This window comes from Doryrhamphus excisus, linkage group LG14 (assembly GCF_037039965.1).
Source record: "Doryrhamphus excisus strain RoL-2023G ecotype Guam linkage group LG14, RoL_Dexc_Guam_v1.1, whole genome shotgun sequence".
In the NCBI taxonomy this organism is placed as follows: domain Eukaryota; kingdom Metazoa; phylum Chordata; class Actinopteri; order Syngnathiformes; family Syngnathidae; genus Doryrhamphus; species Doryrhamphus excisus.
Window position 1 is genome coordinate 15,767,493 of NC_136370.1, and position 23,295 is coordinate 15,790,787.

Below are 23,295 nucleotides of genomic sequence, written 5' to 3' on the forward strand. Positions count from 1 at the left end.
CGCCCGAATCTGTAACAGTCTTCCAGAAGATGTGCGACAATCCTCAACTTGCGTATGATTTGTCCTTTGTAAACAAACTCGCCTTGCCTAATACATCGCTAAAGAAATGCTGCTGTTTAATACAGTTGAAAAGCTAGCATTTCACAAAATGCTGCAAATGTTTGACAGACAGGACAAAATGTTTTTAAGAAAATTGATGTCGTAAATTGCAATTTCAGAACTGTATAAAGTGAAAGATGATATTAAAGGAAATATCCCATTAATACGAGACATTATTATTTATAGACATAGACTTTCTTTATCATTGCACAATAACGCAGAGGTGAAATTGCCAACGAAATGTTGTTGCCTGGCTCCCGTGTAATAATAAATAATAAATAATAAATAATAAATAATAATAATAAATAATAAATAATAAATAATAAATAATAAATAATAAATAATAAATAATAAATAATAAATAATAAATAATAAATAATAAAAAACTTGGATGGTCTTCCATAGCATTCTGAGACCAAAATGTCATTTACATGTAAACACACAAATTGTATCTGGAATGAGGCATTATTTAGTATTTGTCATATTAAATGTGATCACTCGCCCGAGAGGGAAGTATCCTCTTCCCCAAAAGTCACTGCTAAACTTTCACTTCACTTTTTCAATGGCTCCTTCCATGGGAATTGCTTAACTTAATGTGAGCAGAGCAAAAGAAGACAGAAGTAAGATTTGGGTAAATTGTCTCATAACCGATCCAAGCTAATCTGGCTGAATGTCGAAGGGACAAATGTCTGAATTGGATCTAAAAGGTGGATTCGGTACACCGAATTCTGAAAATAATGCTGACATGGAAACTTCCGCACACAACAGTAAACCAGGTATAGTATTGGTATTTTTGGATTGGCCTTTTGTTAGCAGATTTATCGAAAGCGCTGCTGACATTTTTTTCTTTAGTTATTGTGTTGTTAAAAATTGTGTCATCACAACAAAACCATTTCAATGCATTCATTGGCTAGTTTTGTGCTCTCTCTTTCTAGCGTCCTATGTTATCCTTTGCAGAGCTGCTACAGCCAGCCTGGTGATACTCGCTGTCGTGTTACTGATAGTTGACATCCACCTGGCGATCAAGTGTAAGTCATTTGGCTATGCATGAGTCATGTCAAGTCAAGTCATATTTATTTATATAGCCCTTAATCACAAAAGTCAAGTCAAGTTTGTTTATATAGCTCTTAATCACAAGAATCATAACAAAATTAAGTCAATTAAGTTTATTTATATAACCCTTAATCACAAGAGTCAAGTCAAGTTTATTTAAATAGAGTCAAGTCAGGTCAAGTTTGTTTATATACAGCTCTTAATCACAAGAGTCAGGTCACGTCAAGTTTTTTTAATCTAACAATTAATTACAAAAGAAACAAGTCAAATTAAGTCAATAAAGTTTATTTATATATCCCTTAATCACAAAAGAGTCAAGTCAAGTCTGTTTATACAGCTCTTAATCACAAGAGTCAAGTCACATCCACGTTTTTTTAAAATCTAACAATTAATCACAAGAGACAAGTCACATTAAGCCAATAAAGTTTATTTATATAGCCCTTAATCACAAAAGAGTCAAGTCAAGTCAAGTTTGTTTATATAGCTCTTAATCACAAAAGAGTCAAGTCAAGTCAAGTTTGTTTATATAACTCTCAATCACAAAAGAGTCAAGTCACATCAATTTTATTTATGTAAGCCTCAAAGGGCTTAACAAGCAAACAACACTAGACAACAGTAGACCATCCGGGTTAGGAAAAACTCATATTCATATTTCTTTGGTATGTTGTATCTTTGTCACCTATGAGAATAAATAGAACAATACAGATTGTTTGTATAGTTTAGTGTACATTGAGCCATACTGAATTGGTTATAGCATCTTTAATGCACTAAGTGTACCATAGTGGCTCCACTTTTTTTTGAGTAGATACATTTTCCATAAATCTATTAAAACAACCTACACAGCAATGAACACCAATTCACCAAACATCTCTATCGTCCTTGCAGACGTCATGCTTCACGATACAAAGCAGGTTCCTAATGATGAAGCTATCGAAAAGGACTTGATGAAACTGGAGGAATCTTACCAGCATGCAGTGGGAAAGATAACAAATGCAAAGAGACAGCTGCACTATGTGATGGAAAGACGAATTCAAACAAACTGGGAGTTTGAACACCAGAACAGAAGAACGCATGACTATGAAGTTCAGATTGATGAAATCACGAAGGACGTTGTGCATCTAAAATCGTACTTACCGATGATAGGTGAGATTTACATGATGTTACAGTCCAATGTAAAACAACCACGTTGTCTCATGTTAAACATGTTATTATTTGTTAACAGAGGGTGGTTGCAGACACTGTCCGCTTAGGTGGAGTTTGATCAACTCTGTGTGCTATTACTTCGCCTTCTCTCAAAGCGTTGGACTCAAATCATGGCAAGGAGCTAGGGAGTTCTGTCAGCTGTACGGAGGCGACCTCATCGTCATCGACAGCAAAGACAAACAGGTGGCATCAGCATATTTTTAGTTCATTCCTTCATTTGCAAATATAGACAGTAATAAAAAGATATATAATACTGTATGATTATTTTGACAGAATGCCACCATGAATTACTTGAGAAGCCATGCAGGTACCTCATCAGATAACTTCTGGATAGGACTGACATGGTTTCAGCAGGAAAGACTTTGGAGATGGGCGGATGGAAGAGACCTGGTTGAAGGGTAAGATGCACAAACAAAGTAGAACCTCTAAAACCTCTGAAGATATTAACAGCTTTTTTTTTTATCGGCCCTTGACACATTCTATAAATGAAAAATGGGACAAAATATGAGAGGAATAAATTCATAATATTGAGGAAAAAAATAGCATAAAGTTTAAATATTATAGGAAACATTTCTTAATATGAGAAACTATTAAAAAAAGAATAAAGGTGTGTGTTTTTTTTAATTGGGTTGGAAAATGTTATGATATTACAATCAAAATATTAAGATAAGATATGCTTTTATTAGACCGAAATCATAATATTACTATAAAAAACGTACAAGATAAATGCACAAAAATGTTAAAAAAACTGCAAAAAAGTGTAACATTCATTCATTCATTTTCTATCGCTTATCCTCACGAGGGTTGAGAGGCGGGGTACACCAAAGTGTAACATAAGGAAAAAAATATAATAACACGATGGGCTCTAATTTCGTAGCCCAGGCGTAGACGCGACGCACCTGCCTTGCGCTGCGCACTTTGCAAGTTTCGTGAGCAGCACAGTCTGGCGCAGTGCCGCGCACCCACACCTCCGTCCCTCCCAAAGGCGCAAATGGCAAAGAGGGAGGAGAGAAAGTGTGAGATGGTTTAACACAGCCAAGTGTAATCTTAACCAATCAAATTAACGCCTCTCATCAGAGGCCACCATGGTAAATTACAACACTTAGTACTGTATAGTACTTTTGATTTGAATATTGCTACTTGTTGTGAATCATGAATATGTCACACTGTCTCAAGCATTCAAATACTTGTAAGACAGAAAGGCATGCACTAATGCTATTGTGTGTTTTTGACCTTCAGGTTCTGGCAAGACAGAGAATCGAATAATTATGATCATCAACAATGTGTTGCTTTGTATAACAGAGAAAACTTCTTCACTGCTTGGATTAGTATTGAGTGCAATTTCCACAGCAAATGGATTTGTGAAAAAGCACCAAGTAATAACCCGTGAACTAAAACTGAACACATCTGAACCTTTAAGTTTTACAAAGCTTTACAAACCATGGAGTACTGGACTGCTGTAATCATTGATGTTTAATAAAATGTACATGCTTGTAACTCAACTTTACTCTGTTACTGTACTAACTAACTGAAGTTAGAAACATGTTTTTCTTTATTTTTCTCATGCTGCTGCACCTTGGCTGTAATCCTCTGGAACCTACCAGTGGAAAACATGTCAATGTTGCTACACGCTGTAGTGATCAATCATGACATCCCATATGAATCGCTGTTAGCAGAAATTTTGAACTTGTCCAAAGGTTGGAATAGCTAGTACAGTCTGTCTACATCTAGGTAGTTTGTTTAAAAAACTACTAAAAACAGATTTAAAAAGTCCACACATTTTGTTTTTCATATGGAATTGTTAAATGACGCAGTGGGATAGATCCTTTACTATTGCTTTAATTCAAAATATGACAGGAAACGCACACACACACAACCCTTATCAGTAGTTATAAACAAGAGCTGCACAGATCAATAAGCAGCACTTGCACAAAAGTACAATGGAGAACATTCAGTCACAGTCGGAACAAGGAGAGGAAACTACAGTGGAGCAAAGGATTTCCAAAAATGTCAACACAAATCGTGCTCAGAAATTTCAACAAGGTATATACCACCGTTGATATTTCAACTGTCTGAACAACCTGTGAGCTTTTTTTTTTTTTGTCTATCTGTGGCCTTGTTTTCCACTTCAGTGGGACGTGGATATGGGATTCCACGCCACCGCTTGACTGTGGGGGTTCTGGGCCTGCTCAATGCTGTCCTGCTAATAGCTGCTGTCGTCATCGCCATTTACTGTGAGTAAAACTTCACACATGGGTCATTTTGAACGGTAAATAAAGTGCATGCTCGATCAATTAAAGATTTAATCATCAGCTCGTGTTTAGGAGTGACACAATTTTTGATGTGAAGATGTCATTTTGAATTCCGTATCTGATTTTCTGACATAAATCCACTGACCAAAATATTAGGTACACAGAGCCAATAGAAAAGTTGCATTAAACATTGTCTTTACTGAAATGGATCGTGGTTCTCGGCGTGGTGACAATGTCTCCAAGGATGCACTGGTTTGGAGCGGTCAAAGGTATATGGCAGGGGTGGGCAAACTTTTTGACTCGTGGGCCGCATTGGTTTAACAAAATTGACGGGGGGCCTGACTATATATTTTACTTATTTTACTTTATATTTTACTATATTTTAGTTATAAATTAAATGTATTATTATTATTATTATTAGCTTGTGTCCCTTTTTTCAGGAGCACTTTGTAAACAACAGACCACACCAAATAACAATATTGATAAAACAGCTACTTCAACCATGAAAAGGTTGGCTCAAGCCATGATGCCAGGTTGTATGTTAAGTTTAAATGAAATACCTTAGAAAGAACGGGTGGGCCGTATTCAAACACTTGGCGGGCCGGATGTGGCCCCCAGGCCGTAGTTTGCCCATCCCTGGTATTGGGGGTGTGTTCAAGTCAAAGAACACAGCAGGTTGTCCTCTGTTTGGTGGATTTTTTAAGGGTTTATGCTGTGGTACTGTAACAACATACATATAATACAAATACACAAATAAAATGATGAGTAAAGTAACGTAACTCATATTACATAAACATAATAATGAGCGAAAGGCACATTACATACATAAATCAACAAGGAAATGAAGTAAGTATGACGCTTATTAGAACAACAGTTGGTCATACGGTTAGCTTGAATGCTAATATTAGCACCAATGAACAAAGGAGCCTCACTTAGCGAAAAGGTGCGCAAACAACTGCACAGCTCCCACAATGGAACCAAAATCTCACCTCTATGCATTCACGCACAGCATCAACCCGGTGAAATGGTGGATGAGGCTCAACAAAGCGTCAGAGATGTCATAAATCGCTCCACCGACGAAACGGCGCACTGTGGTGCGTTTACTGACGGCTGAACACAGTAGGACAAAACAACACCTCACGAGGAACAATGTAAATTATGGGCTTTCTAACGTTTACATAAATTAGAATGCTCAGTTCTTATAGCGTTAATAATTTAGCAGTATTGTGGTTGTAGTATGTTATATAGTATATACAATAGTTTGTTGTTTTTTTCGATGTTGATCTTTGAGTGGCTTGGGGACATAGTCTCTCCAACATATCCTGGGAATGCTATGGGATCCACTGGTAGAAGCTGGACAAAGTAGTCAGGGAAAAGGAAGTCTGGGTTTCCCTGCCACCGTGACCGTCCTCGAATAAGCGGAAGAAGATGGGTGGATAATGAGGTAAAACCAGGTTTCAAGGTAATGCTATGATGTGTTTGTGGCCCTCAGGTGCCAATGCTAATGAAGATCACCTTCAGACGCCTCATTCAGCCGTCTCGTCCCTCATCATTGAGCGTAATTATCTCCGCAACCACAGTGGCATTCTCAAAGCACAGCAGGATGCTGAGTCAGCATTAGTCAGGGAGCAGACGAAGCACATTCAGATGAAGCTCCAACTGAAGCAGCAGAAGGCAGTCGGTGACGTCCTCCGGAGAGAGATTGAAACATTTCAAACCGAAAAGGCTGATCTCAAATCTAAAAAATCCACTCTTGGTAAGTCTTAATTGTGTAACCAAGTAATTCTTTAATAACTTTGTTATTTTTTGTTGCAACAGAGCAAAGCTGTGACAGATGCCCTTCAGGATGGACCCTTCTTAAATCTACCTGTTATTACTTCGCTCTCTCTGAGGATGACTCCAAAAAGAACTGGCCAGACAGCAGAGCAGACTGCCATGGTCGAGGTGGAGACCTCCTCGTGATTGACAACTTACAGGAACAGGTTAAATGACCAATCAGTGATGGTGTTCTGCCTTCACAAACACAACAATGCTCTATTTTTATATTGTAGCTGTAGCTTACAGTGGTGTCAAACTGTACTGCAATCATCATATTGTTAAATGATAATGTCAGACTAGAAGGATTCTACTCTATGTTGGATGGAGTACAAGGTTGACCAATCTAAGTCAGTTTCATCCTCACCGCAAAACTAATTACCTGCACAAGTCAGCTCAATTCCAGTATTTATTTCTTCCAGATACTTATTAGCGAAAATGCTCCAAAAATGACCTCCAGTTCGGGTTTATGGTGGCAGAACGGGTACTGGATCGGTCTACGACTCATGGAATCACAAAGAACATGGGTGTGGATTAACAACACGACTGAAACTGAAACAGGGTATGCAACTCTTGCTTTTCTTCAGTGCAACAATCCAGTTTGTCATAATGAATGATTTATGCTGATTTACTCAAGGTACTGGAGAAACGACCAGCCAAGCAGCAGTGGACCTCAGAGTGGGAACTGTGCTGCTTTTTTTTACTACGCCGACACCAGAAAAGTATGGTACAATGGAAACTGCCAGGAGCACCTGTACAACTGGATATGTGAGATGGCGGCAAAGCCACTTGAGTAATTCACAAATGAACCATGTTCCAATAAACATAGTATATGCGTTCAATTTTATCATGCACTATGAATGCTTGTACAGCACTAAATACTTTTAGCATATCAGTATGTGGGGTTGTGTAGAAGGGATTATTGATTATGGAGTATTATTGAGAGAGTGCACGGCGATGGAGTGGTGAGCACTTTGACCTCACAGCTAGGAGACCCGAATTCAATTCCACCCTCGGCCATCTGTGTGGAGTTTACATGTTCTCCCCGTGCATGCGTGGGTTTTCTCCGGGGACTCCGGTTTCCTCCCACATTCCAAAAACATGCTAGGTTAATTGGCAACTCCAAATTGTCCATAGGTATGAATGTGAGTGTGAATGGTTGTTTGTCTATATGTGCCCTGTGATTGGCTGGCGACCAGTCCAGGGTGTACCCCGCCTCTCGCCCGAAATCAGGTGGGATAGGCTCCTCGTGAGGATAAGTGGTAGAAAATGAATTAATATTATTGAGTTTTGGACTCCTATAGAGCAGCTACACACAATAACATGCACAGAAAGCTTTCTAGATCTTCCAGATTCTGTACATCTTTTAGCAGTATTTCCAAGGGCTTCCTGCTCCTGATCCAAACGGTGTATTTAATTTATTCAACGCCCGGCCATCCCGTAGGTACACCCACTAAGCTGTGGTTGGTCACACTACTGAGCGCTCCCTAGGACTTCCGGTCCGCATTTACTGAGTGCAGATAATCTGCCGCCCATACAAGGAAGTCCCGATCGCACTGACATCAGTAGAACTTAAATCAAGCATACTGAGCCATCCAAAACTTCTTACAAATGCGCAAACCTCATTGGCTGACACTTTGGCATCATTTAACAGTATAGTACAACACTGTAAGAACATTTAGAAAAGTGTAAAAAGCATTATTATATTTAATGTCCCTTGATAAGCATCTTCCAAACACATAAACCATTGGAAAATCACCTGTGGATGATCCTGTAACCCCCCGACCCTCACCCATGTGTCCAATGTCAATATTTAACAAATGAACTGTTTCTGTTTGTAATGTTGCACACGCATCCGTGGGGCAATGTCCTCCCAAATAATCCCTCCAGACGACTCTCATGTGAACAGCCAACATGGAGGCGAGCGTATCTGACGGCTCCTACAACAAGCTGATATCTCAGGAGGACTTGAGCGTGAATGAGCCACCACTCCACTCCATCCGTGAGAAAAAACAAGGTATACTTACGTATACAAAAGTGTCCATTTCTGTTCCATTTGCTACTCAAAGCTTCTGTTTTTGTCACTGTGGAGTATCCCTGTCGATGGTGAGGCCTACCTCTACGTGGGACCCTAAAAGAGTGCTTGAAATCACCTTGGCTGTGCTTGCTGCTGTTCTGCTGGCTGTGGATATCGGCCTGGGAGTCTATTGTGAGTCCCGATGAACCTGTTACACATTCAAGAGATTCCAACAAGATGCAAGTTACCACTTAAGTCGAAACAGGGCAATTAAAGTTGCTGTAATGAAGCATTCATGTTTCCCTTAGCTCTTCGATGCTTAACTTATTTTGACTTGTTGCTGTTACAACACAACTGTTATGGTGTGGTTTGCTTATCAAGCGTGGGGTGTTTATTTGGACCTGGGACTCGGTCTGGGAAATTCTCAGAAAAATGTAGCGAAAGAAGAAAATGTAAGAGAATTACCAGGAAGGTATTTATAACAAGGGTCGCATCGGGAAGACCTGGGTTTGATTCTCCGCTTGGCCATCTCTGTGTGGAGTTTGCATGTTCTCCCTGTGCGTGCGTTGGTTTTCCTCCCACATTCCTAAAAAAACATGCATGACTCTAAATTGTCCATAGGTATGAATGTGTATGTATGAATTTGCAGTAGTAATACTGCAGTAGTAATCATTTTTATGCATGTCTGCTTTTGACAAAAATGTACATCATAGTTACATGATAGTTTATTTATATATCTTTTAATCGTATTGATTCAGTCTCTGCTACTACTCTGTATGTATTGTAATTTTTCCAACAAGAATTGTGCCATGCTGGTACAAGTAATACAGTTATCACACCTTTGTGGTTAGAATTTTGTGGTCAAATATTTGTCAAAAATATGCACCTCTATTTTTTGCCTAAATGAAGCATTTCCCAGGAGAATGCAAATATAAGGCATTAAGAAGACTCATTCAACGACGCTGTGAGTACATGTAGTATTCTATACTGGTCACTATAGGTATCACTAATGACACTAGTGACACACAAGCACCAGACTTCATTTTTCAGAATTCGCTTATCCTCACAAGGGTCGCGGGCGTGCTGGAGCCTATCCCAGCTGTCTTCGGGCGAGAGGCGGGGTACACCCTGGACTGGTCGCCAGCCAATCACAGGGCACATATAGACAAACAACCATTCACACTCACCTTCATACCTATGGACAATTTGGACTCGCCAATTAACCTAGCATGTTTTTGGAATGTGGAAGGAAACCGCAGTACCCGGAGAAAACCCGCAGAACAAGCAAACTCCACACAGAGATGGCCGATGGTGGAATCAAACTCAGGTCTCCTAGCTGTGAGGCCTGCCCGCTAACCATTCACCCGCTGTGCAGCCAGAAATGGAAAATTGTGTTGGAATATTTTCAAATATGCCAATATTTATGTACTTAGTTGGACGGGACTATTATTCTACCTCCTGATTGTTTGTTTGATTGCACATAGTGTTGCATTAAAGTGTCACATTACATACCTTTTTCCGTGACAACAGACAACAACCTCACAGATGAGCCTCGAAAGGTGGCGAGCCTCAACCGTGAGTTGGCCACACTGCACAAGTCCTACAACGCCGCCTCACAAAGACGAGACCAATCCCAGAAACGTTTGGCGGAAGAGACCAGGCAGCAGCAAGTAACCAAGTGGCAGCTTGAACATCAGACTATAAGAAACAAAGACTACAAAAAGCAGGCAAACAAAATCCAACTCGATATTGCAGTTTTAAAATCCCACCTACCGATGACAAGTAAGACTTTTGGTTTTAAAGTGAGTCAGTGAAAGCATCATAGCGACAATAATAATGCAATTGTGTTACAGAGGAGGGCTGCAGACGCTGTTCACCAGGATGGACTTTCATGAATTCTGTGTGTTACTTCTTCAGCTTCTCTGAAACGTACTCTCGCAGGTCGTGGCAGGAAGCCCGGGAGTTCTGCAAGAAGCATGGCAGTGACCTGGCGGTGGTAGATACCTCAGAGAAGCAGGTGAGACTAATCTGCAGCAGCTTTACGGAACACCATTGCAATATGTGGTGAACGAGGACATACATGTGTGTGTTTACATGCCATCTCCTGTCAGATTGCAATAAGTGAGTTAATACAGTGAAGAAAATAAGTATTTGAACACCCTGCTATTTTGCTATTTCTCCCACTTAGAAATCATGGAGGGGTCTGAAATTTTCATCGTAGGTGCATGTCCACTGTGAGAGAGATAAACTAAAAAGAAAAATCCAGAAATCACAATGCATGATTTTTTAACAATTTATTTGTGTGATACAGCTGCAAATAAGTATTTGAACACCTGAGAAAATGAATGTTAATATTTGGTACAGTAGCCTTTGTTTGCTATTACAGAGGTCAAACGTTTCCTGTAGTTTTTCACCAGGTTTGCACACACTGCAGGAGGGATCTTGGCCCACTCCTCCACACAGATCTTCTCTAGATCAGTCAGGTTTCTGGGCTGTCGCTGAGAAACACGGAGTTTGAGCTCCCTCCAAAGATTTTCGATTGGGTTCAGGTCTGGAGACTGGCTGGGCCATGCTAGAACCTTGATATGCTTCTTACGGAGCCACTCCTTGGTTTTCCTGGCTGTGTGCTTCGGGTCGTTGTCGTGTTGGAAGACCCAGCCACGACCCATCTTCAATGCTCTGACAGAGGGAAGGAGGTTGTTCCCCAAAATCTCACAATACACGGCCCCAGTCATCCTCTCTTTAATGCAGTGCACTCGTCCTGTCCCATGTGCAGAAAAACACCCCCAAAGCATGATGCTACCACCCCCATGCTTCACAGTAGGGATGGTGTTCTTCGGATTGTACTCTTCATTCTTCTTCCTCCAAACACGCTTATTGGAATTATGACCAAAAAGTTCTATTTTGGTCTCATCTGACCATAAAACTTTCTCCCATGACTCCTCTGTATCATCCAAATGGTCATATGCAAACTTAAGACGGGCCTTGACATGTGCTGGTTTAAGCAGGGGAACCTTTCGTGCCATGCATGATTTCACATCATGACGTCTTAGTGTATTACCTACAGTAACCTTGGAAACGGTGGTCCCAGCTCTTTTCAGGTCATTGACCAAGTCCTGTCGTGTAGTTCTGGGCTGATTCCTCACCTTTCTTAGAATCATTGAGACCCCACGAGGTGATATCTTGCATGGGGCTCCACTCCGATTGAGATTGACCGTCATGTTTAGCTTCTTCCATTTTCTAATGATAGCTCCAACAGTGGACCTTTTTTCACCAAGCTGCTTGGTAATTGCTCCGTAGCCCTTTCCAGCCTTGTGGAGGTGTACAATTTTGTCTCTGGTGTCTTTGGACAGCTCTTTGGTCTTCGCCATGTTACAAGTTAAAGTCTTACTGATTGTATGGGGTGGACAGGTGTCTTTATGCAGCTAACGACCTCAAACAGGTGCATCTGATTCAGGATGATACATGGAGTGCAGGTGGACTTCTAATGGGCAGACTAACAGGTCTTTCAGGGTCAGAATTCTAGATGATACACAGGTGTTCAAATACTTATTAGCAGCTGTATCACACAAATAAATTGTTAAAAAATCATGCATTGTGATTTCTGGATTTTTCTTTTTAGTTTATCTCTCTCACAGTGGACATGCACCTACGATGAAAATTTCAGACCCCTCCATGATTTCTAAGTGGGAGAAATAGCAAAATAGCAGGGTGTTCAAATACTTATTTTCTTCACTGTAAATCATCATCAAGACCCATCGACATCCATGACACAGAGTGGCTTCTGGATCGGACTGAGAGATGTGGACGAGGAAGGAGTCTGGAGCTGGTTGGAAGGAACAAGGCTACTTGAAGGGTAACACTCAAATTTTGTCTTCAGTCACTACTAATAAATAAATCACTCTTTTTTTTGTTGCAAGAAATGAGCCAAATATACCAAAATGTGTTCAAAATGTTCAAAGGTGACAGAAAATTACTTTTCTTTTTTTTTACTTTAAAATTAGAATTTATACTTATTACAATATACTCTATGTTCTCAAGGGACAATACTACAGTAATGCAAGACTGCATGAGTGCTTCCCAACCCAAGGAAGTTGTGGTTCATTGATTGAATGAACCACATTGAGATGAATTCTGTGACATTTTGAAGCAGAGATAACATCTTTAAGTGGAAAGTCGTCTAACATACACTAGCTCCACCAGTGATGTCATCATGGAGGAATGGAAGAGGATTCCAGTAACAACTTATGCATCTCTGGTCGATTCCATGCCCAAGAGGATTAAGGCAGTACTAGATAATGGGGCTCACACTAAATCCTGACTCTTATACAATTTGGCAATGTTCACTCTGAGGTTTAGTCACTTGTGTTGCCAGCTTTTTAGACAATAACGGTTGTATGTTGACTTATTTTTTAGAGGTCAATAAATATTTACACAGACACAAGCAATACACTGGCTTTTGTAAACATCTATATCCAAGTTTAATTTCTATAGCTTTGTCCCCTGAGAATATAGAATGGTTGCTGAAATGTAAGGCGTGTTTCCACGTTTGTGAGATATACCATATATATGCAGATTTTAAATATCAGTATTGATTTTGTCCTCCACAATCATGGTGCACTGTATACATCATTTCAACGGGAAGGTGAGAGTTAGAGAATAGTCATGTAAAGATGAAAACTTTTTCCAAGTAAAAAAAATGTATGTATGTGTAGGAGGGAAGGAGATAACTATGTGTTTTGAATACATAAAATGTAGAAAATTGCTGCATAACCATCATCCACTTACCACTAAAGTGTGTGCTAAAAACACAATATTGCATCTATCTAAGCCGTAGATTCAAATGGATGCTCAAATTAAAAAGGCATGTTTTATTCACACTTTTCCCTCCTGCTATCATACCAATTTATTCATAGAATTTTAAGTGTAAAATGAGCACTAACTGGCTATTATACAGTGGGTTTTAACACTGAGCGATATGACACCTGATTTGTTTCAGTTACTGGAATGATGGCGAGCCCAATAACTATGGCAATGAAGACTGTGCAGCCACGTACCCCAGAGACAACCCCTTTAAAGGCTGGAATGATGCACCATGCAATCACTATCTCAAATGGATTTGTGAAATGCCGGCTAATTAGTGTCACTGCTGTTGTTTCAGCTCTGACTTTTTATTGACATATTAATTAATTTGTCAGAATGGTTACAAATAAGTAACTACAAAAGTTGAAGTGAAAGTAATCAATAAAATATTTTTTCTTTTACTAGATACAGTACATAAGTATATTATATCACTGCTTTACGTCATTCATAAAAATAACAGCTGTGCATCTCATACACTGCAACATGTAGACCAGCATTACATTGCAGGCAGAGCTAAATATTATAATAATTACTATGGTCTGGAAAATACGCTAATTTCTGTAAGCAGAGCCTGTGAGGAATCCCTGAATCTTTTTTTTTCCATGTAATATAAATCTTTACTGATATGTACCTAATTCACACCACTCTACAATCAAGAGCTCACAGCTCTGCAAAATGCTGCCGAAGTTGCATCAAAACCTGCTGCGTGTCAACGTGCTCTGGGAAGGCATCTTCGGACTTTTGGGCAGCAATGTAGCTACTTTGGAGGTCTCCGATCTGGAAAACAGAATGTCTACTGAGTTCCTTAATGATATGCTGAACTACAAACGGAAGGACATAAATTACCTTTTCAGAAAGAATGGACAGGTTGTAGTGTGGCTCATACATGTGAGGGCACAATGTGGCAGCCGTCTGCAGGAAGGCTTTGGACTGGACCCAAGAGAATCGTGGGAAAAAAAGTAGTATTTGTGAAAGATACATAAATTATTTTAGCAGTGTAGAACTGGCCTAAATAACCAGATAACCACAAATGGGTACAGTATGGAAATCTAGGTCTTCCTTAAGGGATTATTTTTGAATGACTATGTCATATCACACTGGAGGGTCGAAAAACGGCAACCCTCAGTCCCTCCAGGTGATGTGCGTACCTGTTCAACACGGCCTTTGCGCAGCTCCAGCACTGCAAGGTTGTTGTAGGCCTCGGCATGGTCATTATTAAACGCCAAAGCCAGTTTAAAAGACTGGTAGGCCAAAGTCAGGTCTCCTATACCCTGGGAACACAGAATAATGTATTCACAAGTTGTGTTTTCATCTTCAGCAAAGGTCTCTGATTATGCAAACTATACATTTGTATTCGTGTTCTAACATTAAATGTGTCCATAGAGAGTTATATAAAAAATATCTCCCGGACTTGTTTGTTCCACATTGGAGAGAAAACAGTCACTTTTGAAGTTGCGAGTTTTCATGACTATTACTATTTATGACTTTGGACAAGTACAGTTACAGGGCTGCACGGCGGATTAGTGGTTAGCGCGCAGATCTCACAGCCCAAGATCAATCCCACCCTCGGCCATCTCTGTGTAGATTTTGCATGTTCTGCGGGTTTTCTCCGGGTACACCGGTTTCCTCCCACATTCCAAATACATGCTAGGTTAATTGGACTCCAAATTGTCCATAGGTATGAATGTGAGTGTGAATGGTTGTTTGTCTATATGTGCCCTGTGATTGGCTGGCCACCAGTCCAGGGTGTACCCCGCCTCTTGCCTGAAGACAGCTGGGATAGGCTCCAGCACACCTGCGACCCTTGCGAGGATAAGCAAATTCTGAAAAATGAAGTCTGGTGCTTGTGTGTCACTAGTGTCATTAGTGATAACTATAGTGAACAGTATAGAATACTACATGTCATTCACAGCGTCGTTGAATGAGTCTTCTGAATGCCTTATATTTGCATTCTACTTGGAAATGCTTCATTTAGGCAAAAATACAGACAAGGTGCATATTTTTGACAAATATCAGGGTGTACCCCGCCTCTTGCCCGAAGACAGCTGGGATAGGCTCCAGCACCCCCGCGACCCTCGTGAGGATAAGCGGTAGAAAATGAATAAAAGTACAGTTACAGTGTAAAAAGTGTATGAAGTGTACAATAGAACTTCTTCTTTTTAACATATAGTATTTGTATGATTTAAATTCAAGTTTCATGAAACAGTGAACTCACCACAGCGACGTGTCCGACATTGTACCAAACATCAGCCTGGTCTTCATCATTGGTCGCCAGGGCTAGGGCTTTTTCAAAAGACGACAGAGTCATGTCGTACTGCTGTGCGTAAAAGCAGCACAGGCCCAGGTTGTTGTATAGCTGGCAATTATACACCCCCATCTGGAGGAGCCGTCTAGTACAGAAAAAAGTGGGTCACCATCACCATCAACATGCAACGTCCACCAGCCATGACGCAGAGAGGTTATGTCCGACCTGTAGAAGCGCAGCGCGATCTCAGGTTGATCAGAGTAGAAATGATTGCTGCCTATACAAGCTATGGCCTCCACGTGTGTGTTGTCCTGCTTCAAGACGTCTTTGTAGTACTCTGTGGCTGATGCAATGTTGTTCATCTCCTGCGACAACATGTCATAGAATGGACATGGTGTTTCCAGGTCATATAGCAGAGTGGACTCTTGATTGGCCACATACTATACCTCATGGATGCGTGCAATTCCCGTCAGGAGGGTGACCTCACCAGGAAAGTGGTCCAGGCCTTGTTTGAAGAGGTTGAGAGCCGTTATTGGTTGATCCAGGCGCTGATACAGCTGATGGAAAACATATATTAGTCTTATTAGTTACACTTAATTAGAAGAGGGATCTACAGGTACTTTGTCACTGATGTCTTCATCATCACCTTAGCCAGATAGAGGAATGTATCCACCATCTCCTGGTGGTTTAGAGCTGATCGAAACTGCTTTTCAGCCTCTCTGTACAAACCAAGCCTACAAAATCCAGAGTATTCATCTTATTGTAAATGTATAAGAAAAAAAAGAAGCACTACAGTGGAACCTCTAAAATCCAAGTCGCACAGAACTGAACTTCTTAATTGCTACAAGCTCTATGATGGTTAGCGTTTGACACAAGACACATATTATTTCTAATTCCATTATTTCTTATGCAAAATCCAAACAAAGGAAAGGTCTAATTTGACCTTAGAGTTTCCATAGTAAACAACATGAATGTGGCCTGTGTGTGTATGTTTATGTGCCACTTGCCTGTAGTAGCATTTTCCTAGTTGTACTTTCCACCACCAATCTTTGAACTGAGCATGCTCAGTTGCTTGAGCAGCCAAATCTAAAGCCTGAGAGGGAAAAAAAAGGAAATGGAATTAAATGCTGAGCAGTTCCATTAATGCTGTAAATGCTCATCACTTACGTTTTTTACATCATTTTCATGATGAAAGATGTACTCAAAGAGCGTCTAAGAAGGAAAATTTTAATTTTAATTACTCCAAAATGATGCTGCTGAAACTGAGGAAAGGGTTGTACATACTGTATGTCTTACCCTAGATAGGCTGGGCTTTTGGGAATATTTAGAGAAGTTTAGCCTTGACAAGTTTATAAACGGTCCGTCTGGGTTGGTTAACATCGAAGCCTGAAGGACAAAGGGAAAAGTGAAAATATTTTACTTCCCGAATCTGCCTTCTTGCCACATGTGTCACATCCAGTCAGTCACATTTTCGCACCGTTCCCAGCCGCATGAATCGACCTGAAGCACTGGTGACTGGCCGAGCCGTACTTGCAGTGCGTGGGGTCCTGATGGCCTGCTCCATCGTCCCAGGGCGACCTGACTGGGTGCTCGGTCTCACAAATCCTGTGATGGGCCGTCCAGACTGAGTCATAGGCCTACAATTGTGGGAAAACCTCTGATCACACCAAAATGATTTATTCACAAGAGTTTTGTTTGTACCTGACAGCAGGTGTGGGACCTCCGCCATGACTTGTTCTAGGCAGTCTCAGAGATGTTCCAGGGCCTGAGGTACAGTCACACTAATTAATTATATGCATCCACTTAATACAGGCCAACTAAAGAGTTTGTACGTACGTGCAACCTGAGCAATGGTGTTCTCATCCAGCATCATCTCAGCAATCCCTTCTTGATCAACCTCAACTTCATCAATGTATACCATCTCTGTAAGAGCCTGTGTTTTCAGGCTCCAGGCAGCCTGGGAAAAATCAAGCAATCAGTATTGAATACTAGCTATTGCAAACACTGGTTGGACAGCTGATGAAGTACAAAATGCACGAAAAATGATAAGAGAGACTGTCAATGTTACCTCTGAAATAGACAAGGAGGAATCCTAAGACAGCATGCAAAAAGGTGTGGAAAAGGGACATTCACGGCAGACATAAATAAATAAGGCAGACAAAATAATAGCAAACAATCACGACAGACATAAAAACATAAGCCAGACAAGAGGTAATAGCAAACAAATGTGAAGAAGGAAAGACGCTTGTATACATTAAACCCTCACAAAGCCACATTTATGAGGATTTAGTAGCATTTGATGACAGCCTATCCAAGCTAGTGCGCTAGCCGGCTAAATGCTACACATTACCTGGTCATAGGGGCTGTCCTGCAATATTTTTGAACAAATATCTGAACACTGTTGCAGTTTCCGTCTCCTGAAATAGCTCCAGGCCAGAAAAAGAGGGTCCATTGTCACCTCCATTGCGTCGTTCGGGGGAAAATAACTGGAGAAACAGTTAGCAAAGAGCTTTGGATTATGGCGGATCCAAAGCTTCCTCTGTTGCTACGCAATGACGGACGAGGGCGGGTCCTTAACACAGCTACTTCCTGTTTAAGCCACATCCTGTACAATGACAAAAACTCGACATTATCATTTGAACAATACAGATTTTTAAAAATCCTCGAATGCTCGAAAAGTCCTCGAATACATCGTTACATTTTCAAACGTATTTTTTGTTGTGATTATTTATTTCTTCTTTTCTGTAGTAGGTTTATATTGCCATGCAAATGAGGAAGGCGTGGCTTAGTGGTATTTGTTGTTACAAGTATGAAACTTCATCTTCTTGTATGTAATTTGGAATTTATTTCGTTTCTCTTTTGTGTTCCCCTTTGTAATATGTAGGTTTGTTTTCATGCCCAGATTTCTATTTTTGTGATAATTAAATTACATTTCTCAGTGTAGTCAGTACTACAATCAATCAGACTGTAAACTATTTAGAGTGGTCCGGTCATACCAAAACCATAGAAGTTAAATGTAGACTTAAATTGCTCATAAATGTGGATTTGAGTGTGGCTGGTTATTTATATTTATAGAATGTGCCTGAGATAGGCTCCAGCTCAGTTATGACTCTAATGAAGAAAAGTTGTACAGAAAATGATTGATTGAAGCCCCATAACTATATTTTATTCAATATAGGTTTTAATTTTTCCAATGTTTCACTCATCCCTGATGTACAGCACTTTATTTTCAACTATGCCAATTGTTAAAGTGGTTAATAAATAAAGTTAGTAATGTGTGGAATGGTCCCTTCCTGCTTTTTCGCCTTGTGAATGGTAATTAGGCTGCCATTGGACAATAAGTTTGTCCGTCATCTGTTGTGGGTGGAGCTTGTGGAATAACAGCGCAGCTCCATCTTGGTTGTAGGATTTGACAGGAGCTTTGACCTGTGTCGGAGAGGACCCGCACTGAGCTGAACAAGTATGAGCCCACTCCCACGACCGACGCCTCGGCTACCGAAACTGCTTTTAGCGTAGAGAAAGAGTGATTTCACTCAGGTTGACGGACTCTTAGTTCACAGCAACCTCAAAAAAAAAACATGTCTAATTTGTGCGGTGGTGAAAACGCCGCGGAAGTGATGGGACCCGCGGTGTTAAATTAGATCCTCCTTGGTGAATGACATTGTTTGAGAGACCCTTACGTGACAGCGATCGTGAGACATGGCTGACAGAACTGCTCCCAACTGCCACCTGAGATTGGAGTGGGTGTATGGATACCGGGGACACCAGTGCCGCAACAACCTCTACTACACCGCCGCCAAGGAGATCGTCTACTTCGTGGCCGGCGTGGGAGTGGTGTACAACACCCGAGAGCACAAGCAGAAATTCTACCTGGGCCACAACGATGACATCATCAGGTATAGTGCTTATTATGAGAGTCAACACGAGTTGCTTTTGAGCACCTTGGACAGCGTCACCTTGCGTAATGTGATACTTGTATGTTGGAGTCCTCAATAGGGGACTTGCAAGGCAGCATGACTTGGGTTGGCGTGTGGATGGGAGGATCCACAGATTTGGGCTCAAGAACACATAAGCGCAGCACCATTCACTGTCAAGAGATAAATATTATTCCATCAGGTTTAATTGAATCTATAATGATCAATAAAACTACTACTCTTTCTCAGGCAGGTGTGTAATAGTCAGACAACCGAAAAGACAAGATATGGCGATAGACAGATACCACATTCATGCTGATTCAACAATGTTAGATACATATAAAAAAAATAACAGCATGACATAATCGATGTGGTTTAACAATGGCAGATGCCAATGTAGGCATAAATCTGCATTTAACATAAAATGACATTGCACGACACGACTGATAACTGGTACAATAGATAGATATAAAGATTATAGGTTTAGCTTAAATCTGGGAGGGAAATAAACATTTTAATCATATTTTCATCAAATCCAAATATATGCGTTCAAAGGAGTGCTTAACCTTTGCTTGTGAAGCACACACTAGTACTCTGGAAAGCTTTTCCGTCAAACAGTGAGGTTATCTGTATGACCTTAGATACTGTGGATTGAATTTTACATGCATATATATTTCAGAAATAAGGACTATTATTTTTATTGGAAACACAATACAGCAATCCCTCATTTATAACGGTTAATTGCTTCCATATTCTACCCTGATAAATGAATTTCCGCAAAGTAGGATACCTTATTTATAAAAGGAATATTTTAGTAGTTAGAGCATAGCTCTCTAGCTGTGTACGACTTTCTAAATATGGTTTTTAACATTATTAGAGTCCTCTAGACATAAAATAGCACCCCTATAGTATTCTTTACCTAATATTGTAGACATAATAAGAGTAAATAAGCCATATAAAGCATAAATAAGACTTGTGCTTGTATGTGTTGCTATAAATGTGTTCCCTAGTGGAGCTGAGTGGCTGGCAGACATTTTTACAGCCCTGACGTAAACCGACAAAGACATGTACATGAGACAAAAACAGCTGTACTAATAATGCTGACACTCAAGAAATGCTGCAAATGTTTAACAGACAGAATAAATTACCTACAAGGGAAATACATGTCACAAATGCCAATTTCATAAAGTTTACAGAGAAAAACACGACATATTAAAGGAAGTATTTCATTATGATTTATTGTTCTTATATTATACTTAATTTATTATGTCATTTCTATTTGAGTGTGTTTAAATTGAGTGCGCTAGCACCTGTAAAGCTCTGTGTGGCAAACCTGTGGCACCTGTTTTATGATGACATGAAGACAATAGGATATGATGATACTGCTGATGTTGTTGATGAGCCAAGGTTCCCCAGCATGCGACACGACAATGACAAGTGTCCAACGCCCTAGCGCTTGTGTTGACATGTGTGCGTGTGTTGGCCTGGAGATAACTGCCTTTATATACTGTGTCGATGCTCAGCTGGGCTCCTGCTCCATTATTCATTGAACTATAGCGATACCAAACGCTCGCTGCCTTGTGGGCGAAACGCCTCACATGGGTGCTGACTGACTGAAACGTGTGAATTTGCAGAAGCAGGGAGGCGAGAGGAAAGTATGGTGCAATGGAAAAATAAGTTGTACCTGAGGGTTCCATTTCTGCATCAATGTTGCTTTAAAACAGATGGTGTAAAAGCGATGCAGGGGCCATTTCTGGCCCTCAGATGGGCATTCATTTTTCTGTATGTGGCCCTTGGACACTCCTGCTATAACGTATCAAGTGCAAGGTATCATATCCTTTTCCGTAACATCACTCTAAGATGTAAAGTCACTCTTGTTGCCCTTTCAAAGTACCTAATTCGGTATAATTGAGCTCGTCCGGGCAAGATCCCGTTCCCAGTTACTCCATTTAGTCCAAAAAAAGCCCAATTACTAAAAGGTACTTTTTGCAATTTCTGCAATTCAACGCAGCCCAGGCATGCGTCATCACATGCACTAGAACAGGAACCAAAGGACCAAAGTTTGCCACCATCCCTGCCCTGATCTTAATCTGTTTCCCTGCACATACTACCTCTCTAAACCTTGTGTTGCTTATCGAGGTTATGGTGCCAGTAGTACAGCAGTATAGAAGTGTGTGAGTGTGTGGTGAGCTGGTCTTCTATTCTTTGTTATTTATTTGAATGTCCCACATAGTTGAATAGAATTGTTCTCCAGTTTATAACATTAGAATTCTGCTCTCTCTGTTTATGTTATGTTTGATGTCACTTTCTACCGCTTATCCTCATGAGGGTCGCAGGGGGTGCTGGAGCCCATCCCAGCTGTCTTTGGGCGAGAGGCGGGGTACACCCCGGACTGGTGGCCAGCCAGCCAATCACAGGGCACATATAGACAAACAACCATTCACACTCACATTCATACCTATGGACAATTTGGAGTCGCCAATTAACCTAGCATGTTTTTGGAATGTGGGAGGAAACCGGAGTACCCGGAGAAAACCCACGCATGCACGGGGAGAACATGCAAACTCCACACAGAGATGGCCGAGGGCGGGATTGAACTCGGGTCTCCTAGCTGTGAGGTCTGTGTGCTAACCACTAGTCCGCCTTTCAGCCTTGATATCTATTATTCATTCATTCATTTTTTACCGCTTTTCCTCACAAGGGTCGCGGGGGGTGCTGGAGCCTATCCCAACTGTCTTCGGGCGAGAGGCGTGGTACACCCTGGACTAGTGGCCAGCCAATCACAGGGCACATATAGACAAACAACCATTCACACTCACATTCATACCTATGGACAATTTGGAGTCGCCAATTAACCTAGCATGTTTTTGGAATGTGGGAGGAAACCGGAGAACCCGGAGAAAACCCATGCATGCACAGGGAGAACATGCAAACTCCACACAGAGATGGCCGAGGGCGGGATTGAACTCGGGTCTCCTAACAGTGAGGTCTGCGCACTAACCACTAGACCCTGGATCAAATTAAATCACTGCAATTATACATAAACTACACATAATTCTCTCCTCCAAACTGGCTTTTCTATTTTTAGTTTTAAGCAGCCAGTGCATGGGCAGGTGTCTCAGATCAAGTTTGGTGGGCAGCTGGATTAAAATTGTCAGAACTCCCTGCGGAAAAATGCCATACATACACCCAGGAATGGTCTAATCCTGTCATTACATAAAGGCAAAAAAACAGACAAAGCCAACCACAACCGGAGAATGTGACTCACTGTTTTGCCCTCAATCTTCACTGGGAGTCACAAACTGATAATGTAGTGCCGGAGCGGATCAATAAGTGTGAATGCACTTCTGTGTGGTTGACCGTGCTATGTTTCCATCACGCTGTCGCTCTCTGCATTCTCTGCATAGAAAAATCAGCTCCCCCGTGCACATGATTTAACACCCATAACAGCTATATAAAAGTGTCTCTTTTATTGACGCATTATATACTGTAGTTAGCAGAGCGTTGCGCTGCATATGCAAGACAGCTGCAACAAGCAGCCGTTAACAAACAGGAGGACCGTGGCGCCGCGCCGCAGGCTGTGTGGTTATTGGGAGTTTTAGCTGAATGGAGACGCAGGAAACAAGAGCTCTTGTTGTCGCATGGCTCAGACGGTGTTTGCTTCTCCAAGCTGTTACACGGACAAGCAGGTGGTGGGGGATAAAAGTCATGCAAAAGTATGTCTTTCTTGATACAAAGACATGTTTTATTATGAGTTTAGGTTCCTTATCGAGGTTGAACACAATCTGTTCTGAAATGCTGGTTGATACTAGATGCTGGTTTGTTACGTTGTTA

The 23,295-nt window shown here is 40.9% G+C and overlaps 5 protein-coding genes across 10 annotated transcripts in view; 4 read left to right on the forward strand and 1 right to left on the reverse strand.

Moving 5' to 3' along the window:
• Window positions 1-677: 677 nt before the first annotated feature.
• LOC131140045 (CD209 antigen-like protein D) lies at window positions 678-3,863 on the forward strand. The gene is made up of 6 exons (XM_058090115.2): window positions 678-875; window positions 1,035-1,127; window positions 2,038-2,295; window positions 2,375-2,538; window positions 2,629-2,753; window positions 3,595-3,863. The coding sequence occupies exons 1-6, from the start codon at window positions 770-772 to the stop codon at window positions 3,743-3,745; spliced, it is 897 nt and encodes a 298-aa protein (XP_057946098.2). The 5' UTR covers window positions 678-769; the 3' UTR covers window positions 3,746-3,863.
• Window positions 3,864-4,230: 367 nt separating this feature from the next.
• Window positions 4,231-7,295, forward strand: LOC131140043 (uncharacterized). The gene is made up of 6 exons (XM_058090112.2): window positions 4,231-4,398; window positions 4,488-4,589; window positions 6,100-6,363; window positions 6,426-6,589; window positions 6,845-6,984; window positions 7,060-7,295. The coding sequence occupies exons 1-6, from the start codon at window positions 4,296-4,298 to the stop codon at window positions 7,217-7,219; spliced, it is 933 nt and encodes a 310-aa protein (XP_057946095.2). The 5' UTR covers window positions 4,231-4,295; the 3' UTR covers window positions 7,220-7,295.
• Window positions 7,296-7,928: 633 nt separating this feature from the next.
• LOC131140044 (uncharacterized) lies at window positions 7,929-13,708 on the forward strand. The gene is made up of 7 exons (XM_058090114.2): window positions 7,929-8,439; window positions 8,515-8,631; window positions 9,970-10,221; window positions 10,293-10,456; window positions 10,551-10,569; window positions 12,178-12,295; window positions 13,439-13,708. The coding sequence occupies exons 1-7, from the start codon at window positions 8,337-8,339 to the stop codon at window positions 13,578-13,580; spliced, it is 915 nt and encodes a 304-aa protein (XP_057946097.2). The 5' UTR covers window positions 7,929-8,336; the 3' UTR covers window positions 13,581-13,708.
• On the reverse strand, window positions 13,592-18,111 carry ttc8 (tetratricopeptide repeat domain 8). Of its 2 annotated transcripts, XM_058090108.2 has the most exons (15): window positions 17,898-18,111; window positions 17,616-17,639; window positions 17,384-17,504; window positions 17,249-17,312; window positions 17,025-17,184; window positions 16,844-16,933; window positions 16,715-16,759; window positions 16,555-16,640; window positions 16,194-16,281; window positions 15,994-16,104; window positions 15,773-15,912; window positions 15,518-15,692; window positions 14,451-14,573; window positions 14,149-14,232; window positions 13,592-14,079 (listed from the first exon to the last, which is right to left on the reverse strand). In XM_058090108.2, exons 1-15 carry the CDS (start codon window positions 18,009-18,011, stop codon window positions 13,963-13,965), a joined length of 1,542 nt encoding a protein of 513 aa, XP_057946091.1. In that variant the 5' UTR covers window positions 18,012-18,111; the 3' UTR covers window positions 13,592-13,962. The 2 variants fall into 2 exon arrangements, with proteins under 2 accessions (XP_057946091.1, XP_057946092.1); XM_058090109.2 differs by lacking the exon at window positions 17,616-17,639.
• An 837-nt stretch (window positions 18,112-18,948) lies between these two features.
• eml5 (EMAP like 5) overlaps window positions 18,949-23,295 on the forward strand; it is a 43,838-nt gene continuing 39,491 nt past the window's right edge. For all 5 annotated transcript variants that reach the window (XM_058090512.2, XM_058090515.2, XM_058090513.2 and 2 more), the window contains exon 1: window positions 18,949-19,443. In XM_058090512.2, the coding sequence (XP_057946495.2) occupies window positions 19,247-19,443 (197 nt within the window). In that variant the 5' untranslated portion in view covers window positions 18,949-19,246. The remainder of the gene's footprint in view (window positions 19,444-23,295) is intronic.